Source organism: Cupressus sempervirens, chromosome 2 (genome assembly GCF_028749045.1).
Source record: "Cupressus sempervirens isolate cs-2001-9-10 chromosome 2, ASM2874904v1, whole genome shotgun sequence".
Lineage (NCBI taxonomy): Eukaryota > Viridiplantae > Streptophyta > Pinopsida > Cupressales > Cupressaceae > Cupressus > Cupressus sempervirens.
In genome coordinates this window covers 683775844-683793572 of record NC_143119.1, presented here as the reverse complement: position 1 = coordinate 683793572, position 17729 = coordinate 683775844, and the positions used below count along the sequence as shown (strand labels likewise).

The 17729-nt window shown below is 33.6% G+C and overlaps 1 protein-coding gene across 1 annotated transcript; it reads right to left on the bottom strand.

The window, feature by feature from the left end:
• Nucleotides 1–1873: 1873 nt before the first annotated feature.
• On the bottom strand, nucleotides 1874–3928 carry LOC149575215 (expansin-like A1). Its single transcript, XM_089815036.1, has 5 exons — nucleotides 3784–3928; nucleotides 3502–3611; nucleotides 3162–3340; nucleotides 2380–2512; nucleotides 1874–2233 (listed from the first exon to the last, which is right to left on the bottom strand). Exons 1-5 carry the CDS (start codon nucleotides 3908–3910, stop codon nucleotides 1976–1978), a joined length of 807 nt encoding a protein of 268 aa, XP_089671162.1. The 5' UTR covers nucleotides 3911–3928; the 3' UTR covers nucleotides 1874–1975.
• Nucleotides 3929–17729: the final 13801 nt, after the last annotated feature.

The window sequence follows — 17729 nt, the reverse complement described above, 5'->3', positions numbered from 1 at the left end:
CTCTCTAACCTGAGCAACATCCACACCCTTGATATTCGTCTCCCCTCCTTGGTAGAGAAATTACATGGAAAGAAAGTATGGGTAACTAATGAAAAATACTCTATTAAGAATTTTTACCATGTTAGGAGTCTATTACATACATTTAGTAGATTTGTAATTGTTACAAGACTTGACCTTGTTAGGATTTGTATTACAAAATGAGCTAACTTCTCTTACATCAATATATAATCTATACAATAGATATAGATACTATACCAAAATTGACTATACCGATATCTTCAATCTATGATTAGTCCTTATGTGTTCCTCGCATCTGCTCATGCTTATATAGCTTGTCATCTAGCTTTGACCATCAAATCATACACATCATCATTAAAAAGCTCACATAACATTTCATATCATAGTATAGTTATATTTATCTTTGTATAGAGAAAAGGTCTTCTTTTATACCCTTTTCCTGAACTTTGTCCAATCGGTCTAAATAACAAAATGTGTTACATGTTTCCAAAACTTGTTATCACAATCTCCTAAGTGAGGGTAAACATCTAGGATGCCATTGTTGCATTACCAAGTTCTTAAATTTTCAAAGAAATTCAATTTGTTAGTCTAATTATCTATTTTTTACCATATATTCTAGTTTTACGATAACATACTGACTTCATGTAATTCACCAAAAACTCACTCCAATTGACATATTAAAATTAACATAAACATAACATGTACACTCAATGTTATACCATATACCAAAATTGTGGCCTTTTTTGTACTTCCAATGAAGCTCACTAATTAAAACTATATGAGTGCTGACAAATTTTCCTTGTTTTATTTAGACAATTTCTTTGTCAAATCTTACCAAACCTTTAACCTTATAATAAGTAACCTTAACTAATAACAATGTTTTCATAAATGACAATATTTATCCATTTATATTAACCAACTTGCCAACAATTAATTGCATGTTTCACATAGTGTTATACACTAGTATTTGAAGATATTTAATGCATCCATTATAATCACCAAAAAATGAATAAAGCATCATCTAGAGACCATAAAGGAGTCATTAGATAAAAAATAATTAATAGTGATGCGTTTTAATTTGGTTCAATAAAAGATTATAAACTATATACACTTAGATGTTATCCTATTGTTTTTATTATTGCTTCATTTTTACGCATGAGTTAAAATAATAATTCTTTGTAATGTAGCTACATTTTTAAAAGACATTTCAAACATTGTTGGTTGGCAAACTTTCAAAAGGAGGTCTCATATTATATCAAGCAAATCTGTATAGAAAAAAATTACTAGTTGCTAGAATGAATTTAAAATTTGAGCACACATTTATAGCTAAAAATTCATTCAAAACTAACTACCATGTCCTTTTGATACAAATCCAACATAGAATTTCAAATAGGTCATTGATAAAGACACATTAGATCATATAAAATCATCTCAAACTAGATACTAACTTATTGAGCATTTCGTTCACCAACTTACCATTTATTATTCAAATCTTTTATCTCCATACTCGCCTTAAACTAATTTATACTTCCATTATTTACTAGATTGATCCTATAAAAACTTTATGTTTTCTTTTTAAAAGTAAAGTATCATTTAAAACTAGACGCTCCCAATAGTTTGGTTTTATGAAAACAAGTTGTAATAAGTAGATATCTTGACATTTCTACCAAGAAAGTAAACTATAACAATTTGAATAGGCATAAATCTAAACCACAAGTACCTTTTGGTTAAGCAAACATATGCTAGAAACTGTGTTGGGGACCAATCTATCAAATTCAATTGGTGGTGGAAGTGGCCCAAATAAACCTTTTAAAAGTTTGAAGTTTCATGAATGATGTTAGATGACATACCATCATTCTCACCAATTGAAATACTTAATATAATAGCTTATAATGTCTTATAAAACACAAATTTAAAACACATTGCCTAATATTGAAATTTATGTACTTGTATGCCATTATTTAGATTGGTCCCAATCAAGGGTGGCGCAGGAAGAACAATTCTCTTTTTTGATTGCATTGATTTGCACTCCAGTATCATAAACAGAACGCACACTCCAATTCGCTGGCAATACAGCCTCCTTCGTCAACACCCAATAAGAATCGTATCCTTTTGTGACAAGCATCCGTAAAGACAGAGCTCCTTTTGGAGGCTGATACAAACTCCACGTTGCACCGTAGTTGTGTGTCATGTTTTTCCAATTAGAAGTTCCTGCCTGCACTTTGCAAATTTTATACATTAGTTGATCACATTCATCTCTAATTTTTGGGATGATTTGAAATCATACACTAAGTTTTGATTCTTAAGTTAAAAGTGTTAAATAAATTAAAAGATACTACAATAAGTATGTTTGTCTCTAACCTTAGCAACATCTACGCCCATGATATCTGTCTTCCCTCCTTGGTACAAAAATTGCACTGCAAGAAAATATGGGTAAATACTGATCTTATCTATTTTCACCATCATATTCTTCCCTGGATACTCACATGATATTCTGTGGAAGAAAATAAAGAAAGAAAACATTCTTGTCAAATGACCCATTTCTCTCCAAAGCATTAAAATACTTTCAATTTTGTATTCAATTGGATTATATGTTCAATTGGGAGATCATGGTATTCTGTCAAAGAAAGAAATAAAGGATTCTTATCAAATGGCACTTTTGCCTTCAGATCATCAAAATCCTTTCAATTGTAGGTTTAGTTATCATAGGTTTCTGTCAAAAAAAAAATTGGGTCAAGATTGAAACACCCTTTTGCCTTGTGTGGTTGAATAGTGAGAATTTAAAACTATATGAGTTGTAAGTAAAGTAGGTTTAATTACAGAGAAATTCTATAGATAAACATGTTTGTCACATGAAAAACATGAACTGGTGGTCGATAAACAAAGCCTATGCAGTCAAAGGGTCAAAGGGACTCTCATCAGAGATATAGTTCCTTTGTAAGCATCACCTAGATGCAATGAGTGTTAAGTGTTCTATTCATTCTCATGAGAAATGGGTTCATGTGAATGACTACTCATGAAACATGGGTCAATGAATTTGAGTAAAAAAAGCTACAGAGTTGAATCTTGATAGCAATATAACAATTTGATTTGCGGCAGAAAAAATCTCCTACTTATCAATATAACTAAAGCCAATTACTGACCGTTTGTATTCGATATCCACAATGCCCATCTTCAGAAGCTCAGAAGATTTTTTGTGTTGCGCAAGATTTGAAAATGTGCTATTGGAAACCACAAAATCCGTCTGAGTGTTTTCAGGGAAGTCTGTAATCAAAACTTCTACTCCGTCATGGGTGCAAATCTTAGGATCAATGCATCTTATCTGCACCAAATAAAAGTTCAAATCGATTTTGACTATTTAATACTTTTACTCTAAAAATAAACCATTTAGACATATTATTTAAACCAACCTAATTTAAGCAGCCTTAATCTTAGTCATGATCCCAATACAAGATAAAGAAGGTGTGAATGATTGGTTCATACCTGGTAGCAGCTGCCACATCCAATCCCTTCCCTATATATTTTGGGACTCGCTGCGGCCACATCGCCATTGCTCATGTTTGTTGCAAAGGACTCATATCCACATGCTCCCACTGCAGTTCATACTAGACTTATTATTCAGATCTTAGGATACGTTATTCTAGCAAGAAATAAGATTTAAGAGACTATGAACTTTATACTCACCAATAGATATCCCTCAGTCCTTAATTAAGAACTAGATGGAAAAAGCTGAACCTCCATTAAAAAATAAAAATTTATACTTACTATTGACAGCCTCCGGGGAAGCATAATATGCCACTTTTGATTTGTAAGCACACCGATCACAACAGAAGACTGTGGGGAAGATGAACATTATTATCCATCCCGCGCAAATGAGAGTTTTGAACTTCATTATTGTGCTTGTCGGATCGAAAGTAGGAGAACATATACAGGGTTTATATAGGAAAATAAAACGCAAGAGAGCCGTGTGAAGGCAGGCAGCTGCACCTAGGAAGATATTATTTATTCATCCAGTGGAAGGAAACAAATATCTTCTCACAGCGTTTTACACTTCAGTAAAATGGTATGGAAGTGGTATACTTGAAGAAAGTGTATACCCAGAAAAGCATATCTTGTTATAATGCTTTGGCACGATAAGAATGCAATGAATGCCATTTGAAACGCGTGCACAGCCATTACACCGAGGCTGACGAGCACTAGTTCATACTGGGGATTTGAACGCGTGCACTGGATACATGAATGGACTGTGCACAAAATCTTCGGTGTGTTTTGTTTCTATCTTAGTTTGAGTGGACTCTTTGATAAGGTCTGGATTTTACGCACATTCTAAGCACCGTCCATTTAGGCATCCGCTTCGTGTGGTCCTCCTTAATTCAACTCTTGTTACTTTTTCATCGGAGGAGTGCTCTATTCAATAGATTTTTGGCTTGTTGGTAAGAACTAGATATCAAGTCTTATTAAGCACAAGACTCCAACATTATGAATGAAAACAAAGTTGGATCCCACAGAAATAAAATAAAATAAATACCTCTCAACCTTGATTAAATAATCTTCCATCAAAAAAATTCATTTAAGTATGTTAGTTCAAGTGGTCAATATCTTGCACAATATTTGGTTAGTTCAAAACTTGCATAAACTCTATTTAAGCGTTGTCGGTATTAGCATAAAGAATTGTTGTGCTATTTGGAACTGTTTTTAGACTCTATTCAAGTGTTGTTGGTGTTAGCAACAAGAATTGTTGTTCTATTTGGGACTATTTTACCAAAGATACAAATGACCTAATCCACACCACCTCCAAATTGTCATGCAGTGACCAAGGTTTGTAGTTCTTTTCTCCATAACTAAAAGCTAAAGAGTGCTTCCTCCAGCAATATTTGTGTAATTGTTTTGGAATTGACTTGTATTTGTTTTGATTGCCTCAACTTTTGAGATTATATTATATTTCATGATCTAGTCTTGAAATGAAAGGACAAAGAATACAAATGTATTGCAAATTTGTTAAAATTACATCATTATGTGTCTCTTATTGAAGATCATTGTAATATATCAAAGATTATACCATAAAAGATCAATGAATGAGTTGTAATAGAAGAATGTTTAAATGAATGTGGGTTTGGTAGAATCTTGGTAGGATTGTGCAGTGTTAATAAGATGCAGGGAAGGTGTTGGGTGTGGTTCTCTTGTGTGCTGCAAATGAAAAATTAAAGATATGGTCATAATTTTTGTGTGCTCTTGTTTTTTTTTATATGCATCTTATTGTTAGCAAATAGATTGTTGTGGTCTCACATTCCGCTTGGGTATATCTTCTACTTGTGATTGTCTAGCATCATACCCACCAAAATTCTCTAAAATTTTGTAAAATGTTTGATTAACCCTTTTGTTTGTTCAGTTAGTCATATGCATTTGATACTATTTGATTTTCTTCCTCTCATATCCTAGTGTGCAGCCTCAAATTCTAAATCAAATTATGGTAGTTGTCATACAATACTCAACATTCACCACATATATTATCTAATATGTTTCTAATCCACTCATCCCATCTTCCAAATCTGCACAATCCAACCCCTTCTCTCATCTCACTTAATAATTTATTACGAAACCACTTCCACTATTTGTCATCTTTCTTATTCCATCCCTCATCTTTATATTAAACTCAACACACTTTTCCTCCATTTATCTTCTATTGCATCCATCTCAATCCTTACGTTATCATCTAGTTTCATATTGCATAAAATAAGGTCAAGTATCAATCTATGTATTATCATTTCCATCCATTTCTTTACCATCTAGTTTCATCTTTCATAATATAGAGTTTTTAGTCAAGAGATTAATAATTTCCATCTTCTATCCATAACCATTAACATCATAATCATAGGTTGTTGCATACATAATGCATTTTCTATAAATCCATAAATCATGCATTCACTATCTCATCCATTTTGAGGTAACACTTGTGTTTTGTTGAACCACATGTCCACTCAATGATCCATCATCATCCTAATCCTCATCTTAACCCTCAAAATTGTTCCTCCTAATCGCTCATTTGAATGATTGATTAGGGACACAACTAGTTTCTTCTAAATTTTATATTTATTCTGATGATACTTTATAAGGTCACTTCAAAGGGGTAAAACATAGACATGTGCAATTTAACAAATTTGGTCAATTTAACCTTTTTCTTCTAATTCTTCAGTATTTATATTAATTAAATAATTTTATTATCTAGTTAGTATTGTCTATTTTATTCTAAATTTCCTAATCCATAACCTAAGGTAAACAATTAATTTAAGTATTTACTTCTATCGTAAGTCCCCTTCATCCAAAAACTTAAATAAATAACTTCTATTTATTTAATTGTCATCTTCACATTTCATTTCTTCCATCTTTTCCTCTTGCCTCTAACCTTGACCCTATTCTCCAATATTATTTTCCTAATTTTAGTTTCACATTAATAATCCCTTATATTAAGGAAGGGAAAAGATGTCTTCCACAAATGACCACTCTCTTTGTCCCTTCAACCTTAAATATATTCTCTTTTTGGGATACAAATCAACATGGATCCTCTCCCAAAGTCCCATCAAATGAATTTAATTTTCCTTAATTACTCTCATGCCTATACCTTTGGAAGGTAGGAGAATGATCACATTTATGGAAAGATATGCCCTTGTTGTGTCAAGGGTACACTAATTTTGATCCTCCTAATTTTGATGATATACATGACATTATTGAAATCATTTGAGACCTTATGTTATGATTTTCAAAAGAATTAATCCTAGCATGTAACAATGAACAAAGTATCTCATAATTAGACCATGGTCCTTTTTAAGAATTTGGCATGTTTTTTGTCACCCTTATGGTATCTTGTCCACAATTGTTAAGTGTTGCTAAGTAATATTGGGAGATAGATAATATTCTTGATTAGCTTCACTTGTGCAATAAACTCTTTATCAATTTTATTAAATAGGTAATGTGTTGCTCTTATGTTGTGCTACTTGATATGTCTTTATGCATATTTTGTTAAGTTCTCTTTCGATGACCCTTGTTTTGTTGGTGCAAGATAATGAAGGAACCAAACCTATCATGAAACTTATATATTTTCATCCTTTTTTTTTCTAAATCTAATTTCTATGTTGTATTGTGCATATTCTATTATCAGAAATGTGATTTTATATTGTGCAATTGGTGAGGATGCAAATTATCATTGAGATTTGTCACTTTTTGGTCTCTACAATGTTGACCCAAAGGAATCTTCTTTATTTATCTTATGTGAAATTCTTCCATTATGCTTATAGTTCTAAAACCTTTAGGTTAAATTCAATGCAATTATAATTGATATATGCAAGCTATCAAATTCATATCTTGACCAAGTTAGTTTGACACTTATATGCTTGTCATTTTTCCATGTGCTCAATTATCCTTGATTTTTTTCTTATTTACAGGTATATCATTTTAGTAGCATACTTGTATTTTGGATGGATGATTTCTCCTAGGAAAACTTGTGAAATCTCATTAACATAAAGACATCCAATCTACTCTTTGTTACAATTAATGCACACACCACAACAAAATTGTGCATATTTTTTTTTCAACTTAGTTGGAAAATTGTATATTTCTCTTATAATGTCCTCTTGGCAAATTCTTTACAAACAATGCTATGTTTGGTTATCCTTTTCACCAAAATTTCCACATGGCTTGTAGTAAGCTTAGTTTTACTGGGATAGAATAGTCATACTTTCCTCTCTCTTTCTACTCACATGTTGCCCCTTTTTCCTTGTTATAGTAATGATAATATCATAATTCATTTGGGGGCTTCTTGTTTGCTATCTCTTTAACAGGGCAAGTGCACAAAGTTGAAGTACCAAAAAGATGGCACATTTTGTTTTCTAAGACATAGTGTGATCAAACTATGGCTTGGGTGCAACGAGCCTCAAGCTTGTGATATTGAAAAGGTAGCATGATCACACTATCAAAAAAAGTTATAAATAAATAAAAACTGAGGGTTTCCTCTCATTTCTCTCTATTTTTCTTTCTACAATATTAACGACTTCCTATTTTTAATGAGTTCAAATGCACTATTTGTGGTAGTTTTGAACACCAATTTCCTCTACATCATCAAAAATCCCAAACTCGTGGAAAAGGTATGAATCTTAACTCTTTTTTTTTTTTTTGTTAAAGTTCATATGTTTTAATGATTATTATCAATTTTGATTTGTGTTTTTTTAGATTTTAAAAATAGTGTTGTTTAATTGTCAGGTAATGTAGAAAATGCACTGCCTAATCCTCCAATGAATGATCCAACAAAAAATCTACCAATCCAACCAAGTCCACCACCAAACCCTCCATAGGATCAACCTAAAAACCCTCAAAATGATGAATAACGACTTTGACGACCTCTACCAATCAAAATACCTCCTTTAGGGATCTAGTAAAATCTGTTGAATGAAATTGAAAGAGGGAGAAACAAGTTAGAAACAATTATTAGGAGGTTAAAAAATTTGCTTCAAAATAAACTTGGTAGGAAATAATTGGCACAATCCCTTGAGACCATTGTGGTTTAGGTTGTAAGGAAACTCAGGTGCGAAAACAGCTTCCTACACTAATCTCATAAGGAAAGTATGATGCAAATCCTATTAAAATCTTCTACACTTACAGATTCAATATCATGTAAACAACAATATTGTAGCCAACCAAGCATACAAAAAATAGATAGAGAAAGGAACACATAACACAAGGATTTTCCGGTAGGGAAAAACCTTTCGGTAAAACAACCCCACCCCTTCAGAACCTGCACAATGTATTATCTTCAACACAAGATTACAATACACTTGCAATGCAAGTTCAACATCAGCAACAGAAGACTCTAGTAGCTACTCGCAGTACCAACAATACACCTTTTTCGCATCGCATCTCTTCACAACCCTAAAAAATGCTTATAACATGTGCTTCACTTTAGGGCTACTCCCAAAGGTAAACCGTATTAGGGTTTTACCATTCTCCGAGAAAATAGGAACCCCAGGGGTAGAGTGTACAATACTCAAAAATCTCAGTTGCCACATGTCTTCACCTCTCATTGAATCTTCCTAACATAGGTCTTACATGTCATAGGAATCCATCATAACCGTTTTAGTCATGATCTCCTTACACACAATTCAAGATGTTGACACATCAACATTATTTGTAAGAAATACATTTTACAAAACAAATAATAAGAATAGGAATTATACAATGTTGAGACACCTTATTCCTAACATAGGTACCATCTATTTGTGGTCAATTGAATCTATGCCATAATAATAGAGAAGAACAAAACAGATATTATGTTGAGAAATTATCCTCTAAAGATGTTAAAAGTAAGAAGATTACCAAAGATGACATATGTTGTCTATTTAAAAATCTAGGAGAATAAAACACAATGAGAACTATAACTCTAGAAGGTTCCCCATCCATTGGTACATTCATGAAGGTATTAAAAATAACTTTTGGGACAAATGGTGGATGGTGTTTGATGCCCATCTATGTAGTAATCATGAGGTTATGAAGTATTTCTTGATGAAATTGTATTGTGAGTTTTTTCTTGGGGAGATCCCCAATTATTTTGATATTCGTCCTTCTCAGGGTAGAGGTGAAGGATCACCATTTGATAGGTCGATGGAACTTCATGACCCTAATGTTGTTAGGGCACCATTGGCAAGCCCCCCATAGAGTATGTTATTGTTCCTTCTATTGTGAAGGAACACATAGAGGCCAAGACACTAGGCACTATTAGATCTTTGACTCAGAGCCTTGTTCAGTGTGCCAATCCTTTGGCTGTGAATGAGCATCATCAATATAGTGGTTATATGTGCACATCATGTGGATCTCTATGCATATTTGGCACTTCCAATAGAGAGGATGATGATAATGGGATGATGACAAATGACTTCCTCAATGCTGCATTTGGCATTGACACACACGTAAATATAAACAATTATATTTGAAACTATTTTGATCACATATCATATGTACACTAATGACTAATAAATTAGTATGTCTTGACATTGTTCAAAATTCAGTGCCAGAGTGTCAGTGACACTAGTACTAATCCCCCAACCTTATTTTACACTATGTTGATGACTGCATAAGTATGTATCATTATATTTAGTTAAATTAATAAATCTATTTATAATGTTATCATATGAAAGGCTAACTCAAAATTTTTATCCATGTGGTTTAGTTCCATGTTGGAACATCAACTTTCACATTAGACTCTGGGCATGGGCATGATACCACTCATTTAGAGGTGTATTCATTTTCAATTTAATTTGATTCAATTGAATATTTTTATTTAATAAATGAATGAATAATTAATTGATTTGTCTTATTATGTGATCATATGTAGAGTCAGAGTAGTCATGGTGTTGTTGATTTGGAGTCACCTAACTTTCGAATGAGTTCATTTTCCCTAGAGGTATATACATGTACTAAAACATTTTAATTTGTATGTCTATAGTACATTATTTTGCACATGAATGTGATGTTTAATAGATTTATATACATGTGCAATAGGTAAATGTTACACCTTCAAGATCAACATTATACAATGAAAGACACAATGCTACATTCATAGAGGTACCCAAGTTTTTTTAATTGATAATGTGGTATAGTAAAATATGTACTCTTCATAACTGTATATGATTCTCATGCTGTATCATTCTCATCTATTGACATCATAGACTGCTCCACATCTTTGTCATTTTATTGATTAGGGAGTTGCTGCTACAGTTCCTAGTTCTAAGATACTAACTAAGGTATGAAAGGATTTGCATTACAATTTAGTTAGTATTAAAATTTGATATGATATTCATAAGTACAATCAAGTGATAACTTTGATGTTTTTTTAGGGTCTTATTACTCTAGATCATCCATGTGCCGCTAAGGTAGATGTAGAGAGGAATAATCAGCTAGTGGTAAGAAAATATTTTATTTTATGTGTATGTATATTTTATTTTGATGTATAATTAGTTATTGATTTACATATACTTTTGATTGTAACAGGCTGAGTAAATGAAGAGTCTATACTGGAGGACTAATGAGCATATTAGGAAGACCCCATCACCCACATCATCTCCCTCTTCTCAATGATTGAAGATAGCTAGGGATTTTTTTCCTTCCCCTATTGGGAATGAGTAGATATCTAGGAATGTACATTTTACACTTATATTGCATTATTGGACATAAATTTTGTATATTGTTTTTGATGTATGTTATTTTTTACATATATTTCATGTATGCCATTATTAAACATACGTGTATGATGTTTTAGATTATCGATGTATGACATTATATGACATTAGTAGTGTATGACATTTTTGGATATTGACATTATTAGACCTTATGGAAACAATTTTGTGTTTCTATTATCATGTTGCCAAGTTTTAGTCTTACCCTTTAAAGGCTTGAGTTTAGAGAGAGGCATGTCTAAGTTTGTTTTAGGTCACTTACTATTGGAATTAACAAGTGGGAAGATTTACTTCTAGGTTGGGGGGGGGGGGGGGGGGGGGTGAATCAGAAGTAACTAACTTTAACCTTTTCAAATCATTTCAACTAATATTATCCACATGTATCTAATTCATCTAATAAACATGAAAGTAAAAGAAATGCATGAAAATAGATAACACAAGATTTGGTAACCCAGAAACCCTCCAAAATGAGAAGGTAAAATTAGGGTGGGGATGATACCCAAAAAGTATCACTATAGCAATATGTAACTATTCAGGGTTACAATGTTTGACCACTTGCAATGGTCTGCCTTGTGAAAGGCCTATCCTGTTAAAGACTTTACACCCTGTTAAAAGTGACCTGGTAAAAGGATTTACAAACATTCACTTGGAATGCTACCCTACTAAATGATTTACAATCCTCTTAAGGATCTATAATGTGGTTGCTAAACCAATATAGCTGCTAAGCCAACCTATCAACATGGGATTTTCATTCTTACAATACAATGGTTAGAAAGCATAGAAGAATGTCTTGACTTGATGACTTGCAATCCTCAATTGCTGATTCCAAATCCTTGTTCTACTCTGTCTGCTCTGATTCTTTCTTGATCTAATATGTCACTATTCAAATCTCTGATACTTTATTCTTGATCAACTAAATACTGCAATGCTACTCTTCTCTATCTATGTCTTTTAACTCCCCTCTAAATTTTGCTATAGTTCACCCATACACTTCTCACTCATGCACATACAATGAGGTATTATCCTCCTTTTAAAGATTTTGAAGACTTAGGGTTAGGTATGAATCTAAAATCAATATTTACTCTTCATTTCCCACTAAATTCTTGCACTTTTCCTATTGGTTGCATGCCTTCTCTATTTTTCTTATTGGTTGCATGCCGATTACATAGGTAATGTAAAAGATTTGATCTTATCTTCAAGATCCTCTGAGATTCATCCTATGTTGGTTCCAAAAATGATTTACATCTAAGTTAGTGAAGATACAAACTCATATGTTGATTTTGTGTTACTCGACACTTACTAGTTGCTAATGCTCGACACATATAGGAATTCTGTTTCACTCAACATCTATACTTTGCTCGACACCTATAGTGACTCAACACTTGAACTTCGCTCGACACTTGAAGATCACTTGGCACCTAAAGTTCACTCGGTACCTTTTGAATTCTCTAGCTTAGCACACACTATAGCTTGGCTTCTATATTATACTTGGCATCATCTTTGAGAAATTGTTAAGTGTATTGACACTCAATTGCCAAAACCAATCTGAGACTAACAATCTCCCCCTTTGACATGAGTGGCAAAAACACTTAACTAGGCATTATGGATCTGGTCTCTATGAGCATAATACATATTCTATTTGGCATATGTATAAAACTTCAAAAACTTGTTCAAAATTCTATATACCTCAAAAATTTGTAACTCCCCCCTAAGCTGATGTGCCATCTCTATAACCAAAAAATCTTTGAGATAAATTTGTCTCATGCTGATTCCATAATTTTCTTATCATTCCTTTGCCTCTGTTTCCATTGATACTCTTTCACACATCTTCACATCTTTTTGTAGTTTTATTGTCCTTTTGGTTGTCTCCTTATTACTCCCACAAAATTTGAATATCTCCCCTTTGGATATCCTTTATTACCTTCAAAGAATGTAGTATTTGTATCTCCCTCATTCTTATTATATGCACAATATTCATATCTCCCCCATTTATTTATATAGTGCAATCTGCAATATCTCCCCCTTTATTATTTCTCCCCCTTTTTGACATTTATGTCAAAGGGTCCTAAGGGTAAATAGAGTAGTTAGCCAAAAAAAAAATATTTACCTCCATGATCATCTTCAAAGAAGCATCATAGTTGTTCAATGCTATTTTCAATGATTTGTGTTGGATGGCTATCTCTAGTACAAGAGGTACAAGGCCTTCTAGTGTAGAAAGATTGGGGTCTTTCTTTAAAACGATTTTTGCATAGGCCTATTCCTTATGTAAGACTTTTAGATGTGGAGTAATAGAGGATTGAATCTGCATTAATTTGGCCTTAATATTGGCCTCTTCTAGTGTCCATATAACTAACTCTTTCTGTGTGTGAAATGTAATTGCAAAATGCTTCTCACTCTAAACTGGATCTTTGGGTAGCTATGTGCTAGAAATCTTGAGATTTTGTTCCAAGCTCAGTATCCTTTGGCTAGTTTCTTGTGTGAAAAATGATGAGTCACATAATTTGGTGTATAATGAGAATACATTCCCAAGTATTGTTTTCTCTTTTTCAATTTTCTTAGCCAATTCAACTTGTGAAAGTGCTATTTCACTGGATATTTTCTCATTCACTTTCATCTGAAACTTATTTTTTGACCATTGTAATAATTTAACATTAGTTTCAAGGTCCTCATTTTGTACTTGGTCCACTATGTTGGCCAATTGCTCCATGACAGGCTGGGTTTCATTAGGTACTTGTAGGTTGAAAGCATCAAGAAATATATCTTTAATTTCCACCAATGCTTGCTTCTGCCTATACTCATTTCTGAGTATCTCTTGTTTCTTCTTTCTCTCTAGTGCCTCTTGCACTTCATTTATTTGTGCTAAATTCATAGTCCTTGAGTCATAACTAGGTATGACTATTTCTTCATCAAGTACAAGGTCTCCATAGTGAAGTACCCTTGCAATCTTGGTGGAGCTCAAGCCTGGTGCTGAAATATGCAATGGTACTACATTAGTGCTCGGTGTCTTAGTAGGAGTCCCTGAGGTAGGAAAGTTCACCAATGTTTGTATTGCCTCATACTCCTTATGGGTTTTCTCCTCTTCTTTCTCCTCTTCTCTACTGCTTTGGTCAATAATGATGATTTGAGGAGGTGCACCTTGATTGTAAGTTGTATGAACATCTTTCTCTATTTGTTCCTTTGCTAGCTCCTCGACAGTTGTTGTGATTGTAACTATATCATTATCCTTAGCAATTTTATCATATGCTTCTTGCTCTTTAGGTTGATTAGCTATAGCTATGGGAGGATGTGTAGATGATACCTAAATGTTTTCCTTCTCCCTTGTTATCTCTAATACAACCTTTTTTAATTCATCCACACTCACTAAAACTAGATTAGTACATAGTTGTGATTGCAATGTGGTTTGGTGAAGGATCTTTTTGAGATCCTCTGCAGTGAGTGGATTGATATTCTGATCTGTGGTGTCAGGAACATCCTTAACTATTATTATTTCTATAGGTGCTGTATGTGGAGGACTTGGTGGTGGAATTTGGGTGTCTTGGACACTTTGTTTAGTCTGTTGCTCTTCAGTCTGTTGCTTCTTCACCATGTGTCTTATCCACTATCTCCTCCCCTGTCTCTTTTTCCTCATCCTCATCTTTTTCTTTCTCTCCTTCCTCATCTTTATCTTTTTCTTCTTCTTCATCATTTCTACCTTCAAATGGGTCTTCCTACCCTTCTTTGACTGTTGTTAATCTATAGATTAATTTCCACATTTGTGTGGGCTTTTGCACAACATCTTCAATTTGATTTTGCAAAATATTGAAGGCTCTATATTTGCGTGCAAATTTTCTCCCATGTTTCTTGCTAGCCTTTTTTATTTGATCTTTTGTAAGGTTTGGCATTACATGAGCCAATGTTGACTCCCTTATTTCTTTCTCCATCTTATGATAGTTATGCCATTTATTTTGAACCAATGAGCTTAGCTCCTTAAGCATTGAGTTTTCTAGTTCAAGTGGAGTGGTCTTGAACTTAGCCATCATAGTGTAGATGGACTCTTCCATTATGTTTTTTTGTTCTTTTGAAAACTTATTAAAATCAATGGTCTTTAGACCAGTTAAATCAACATTGTCTCTAATATTATTACAAATGCCTTCCAATTTAGATTGGGTGGAACAACTTACCAATCTGAATTAATCTTCATCAGAGTTTGTCCTTTCTTCATTTGATTCAGGAGGTGCAACATACTTTCTTCTTTTCTTTTTCTCTGCAGGTCCTCCTTGTTCTTTTGCCTTCTATTTTTCTTGTTGTTTTTCCATCTGACTTGTAGGCCTAGTGTCAGCCCTTGTAGTTGGCTTGGTTGGGCTTAGCTTTGTAGCCTTCTTCTTTCGCTTGGGCTGTGTAGCTGGCTGTTTTTGAGCTTTCCTTTTCTTTGTCTCAACCTTGGGTGCTTCCTACTCAACACCTTTCTCCTCATCTACATCCTCCCCATACCTTGGGTTAAGGAAAATGGTCCTTGATCTTGTTCTTCTTCATCACCCTTGGCATCTTCACCTTCTTCTTCTACTACTTCTATAGTGCCTTCCCCAAATTTGGCCTTTAGCTTCTTAACAAGCTTATCCTTCTTTTTCAAAGTGGAGCTAGTCTTCAAATCCATATCCACTTTTGATCTCACCACATCATAAGTTCCAAAATGTGGTGTATCCTTGTCTATTTCCTCTTCTAATAATGTAGTTATTGCTACTGATGCTTCATCTACATTTATTTCACACCCAAGAGGTCTTAGCCATCTCACTCTTGGTATGGCAGCTTGAATGTATGTATAGTCTATATCTACAAGAAAACATACATCATTTACATGTTTCTCTACTAAGGAAGCTAGAATTCTTAGTCTTTTCTCCATTGTCTTCTTGAAGTCTTCAAAATAACTAGTCATTAGGGTCTCAAATAAAGCTCCCATCTGCTCTATATATTCATTAACTTGAGCTATGATAGACCTATTAGTTTTCCATACAACTTTACCAAAAGAAGGAAACTCATTCTATAGATAGAAGAAAATACAAATCAAAATAGCACCAAATTCACATTAGGCTCCCTTGGTTCTCCTGATAGCTACTAAATTTTCATTAATCTATTGCAGTTGTAGTTCTGCAAGATCATAAGTATGATTCTTTTTCACCAATTTATAGCCTACATCCACTGCAACGCAGTGCACGCTGTTGAGTATGCTAGATTGGTAGAATTTATGTGCAATCACCCTAACAAAAAAAATCAACTAGAGGGTCTTGAATGGTATCAATTGTCATCCCTCTCTTGTTCCACTTAGCACCAGTATTTTTCTCAATTACTTCCTTTACATCACTCCTAAGTGTCTTTGGCTGATCTAGGATTGGGTACCCTATCACTCTATGAGCAATTCTCTTTGTGATTTTTATTGGGCCATCCTCCAACCATAAGCTTCCATCATGTATTCTACTAAGCACTAGTCTAATCCATTTAGTTTTGAACACTATAGGGAATTTTAGGGCATGCGTTGAACCCTTGTTTTCAACAATTTTGTACTCTTCTTTCAACGCTCCATTTTCACACAATTTTTTATATGCACCCCTCATTTCCATGCCTCCTACGGCTCCAATCTTATGATAGATAGGGCTCCAACTGGGCCATTCTTATATGCAACCTCTGCTATTAGGTAGAAATTGGGTTGTTTGACCTCATTAGACACTAGCTAGACTTCAAAAGGTTCCTTTTCCTTAGTTTTCCTAGAGCTAGAAGCCATTTTTGCAATTCTAGGGTTTTAACATGAAGAAAATATTAAACTACATAACTCGGCACAGACGTAAATACCTTGAAATTGCTGAAATTATGCTAAAATGCTATTAAAATATGCTCAAACACTAGATTCTTTGCTATGAGGTCACTCTGCAATATTTCTCATCTTTGTTCTTCATTTGCGGTGAACAAAAATGATTGAAAATGCATAGTGCAATTAATTCTTAGCGCAGTTACAGCTATCCACTCAGCTTTTGAAGGATTCTACATTACTTGACTTCCATTGTCTTTCCATCATTCAACTTCCACAAGAGTATTCTTTACTCAACTTCAACTAAATTTTCTCTTTACTCAGCTTCCACTACCAATTTGACTCCTACTAATGATTTAGCTCCTACAATCTTGGCAATCAACTCAGTATGTACTGGATTTTTACTCAGCATCTAAGGGCAATTCAACAACATTTGTGTAATCTTGAAAATTTAACTTTGCATCTTTGATCAGGCTGATTTCTTCCTTTTAGTACTTACTTGTTTTAGGAATTGATATATGATAAAGCTTTGTAAATCAGTCCCTCATGCCTTCTCTTTACTTAGTTTGATGAAGTGTGATCACTTGACCTGTTAGGTGAAGTGATCCCTTCATTTGATGTGCTACACCCATCTTTCTTCTTCCATGTCTTATTCATTTCTCCTTTGATGTGTTCAACATCCACATTCTCTTTACCTTTGTTCTTCTTTGAGT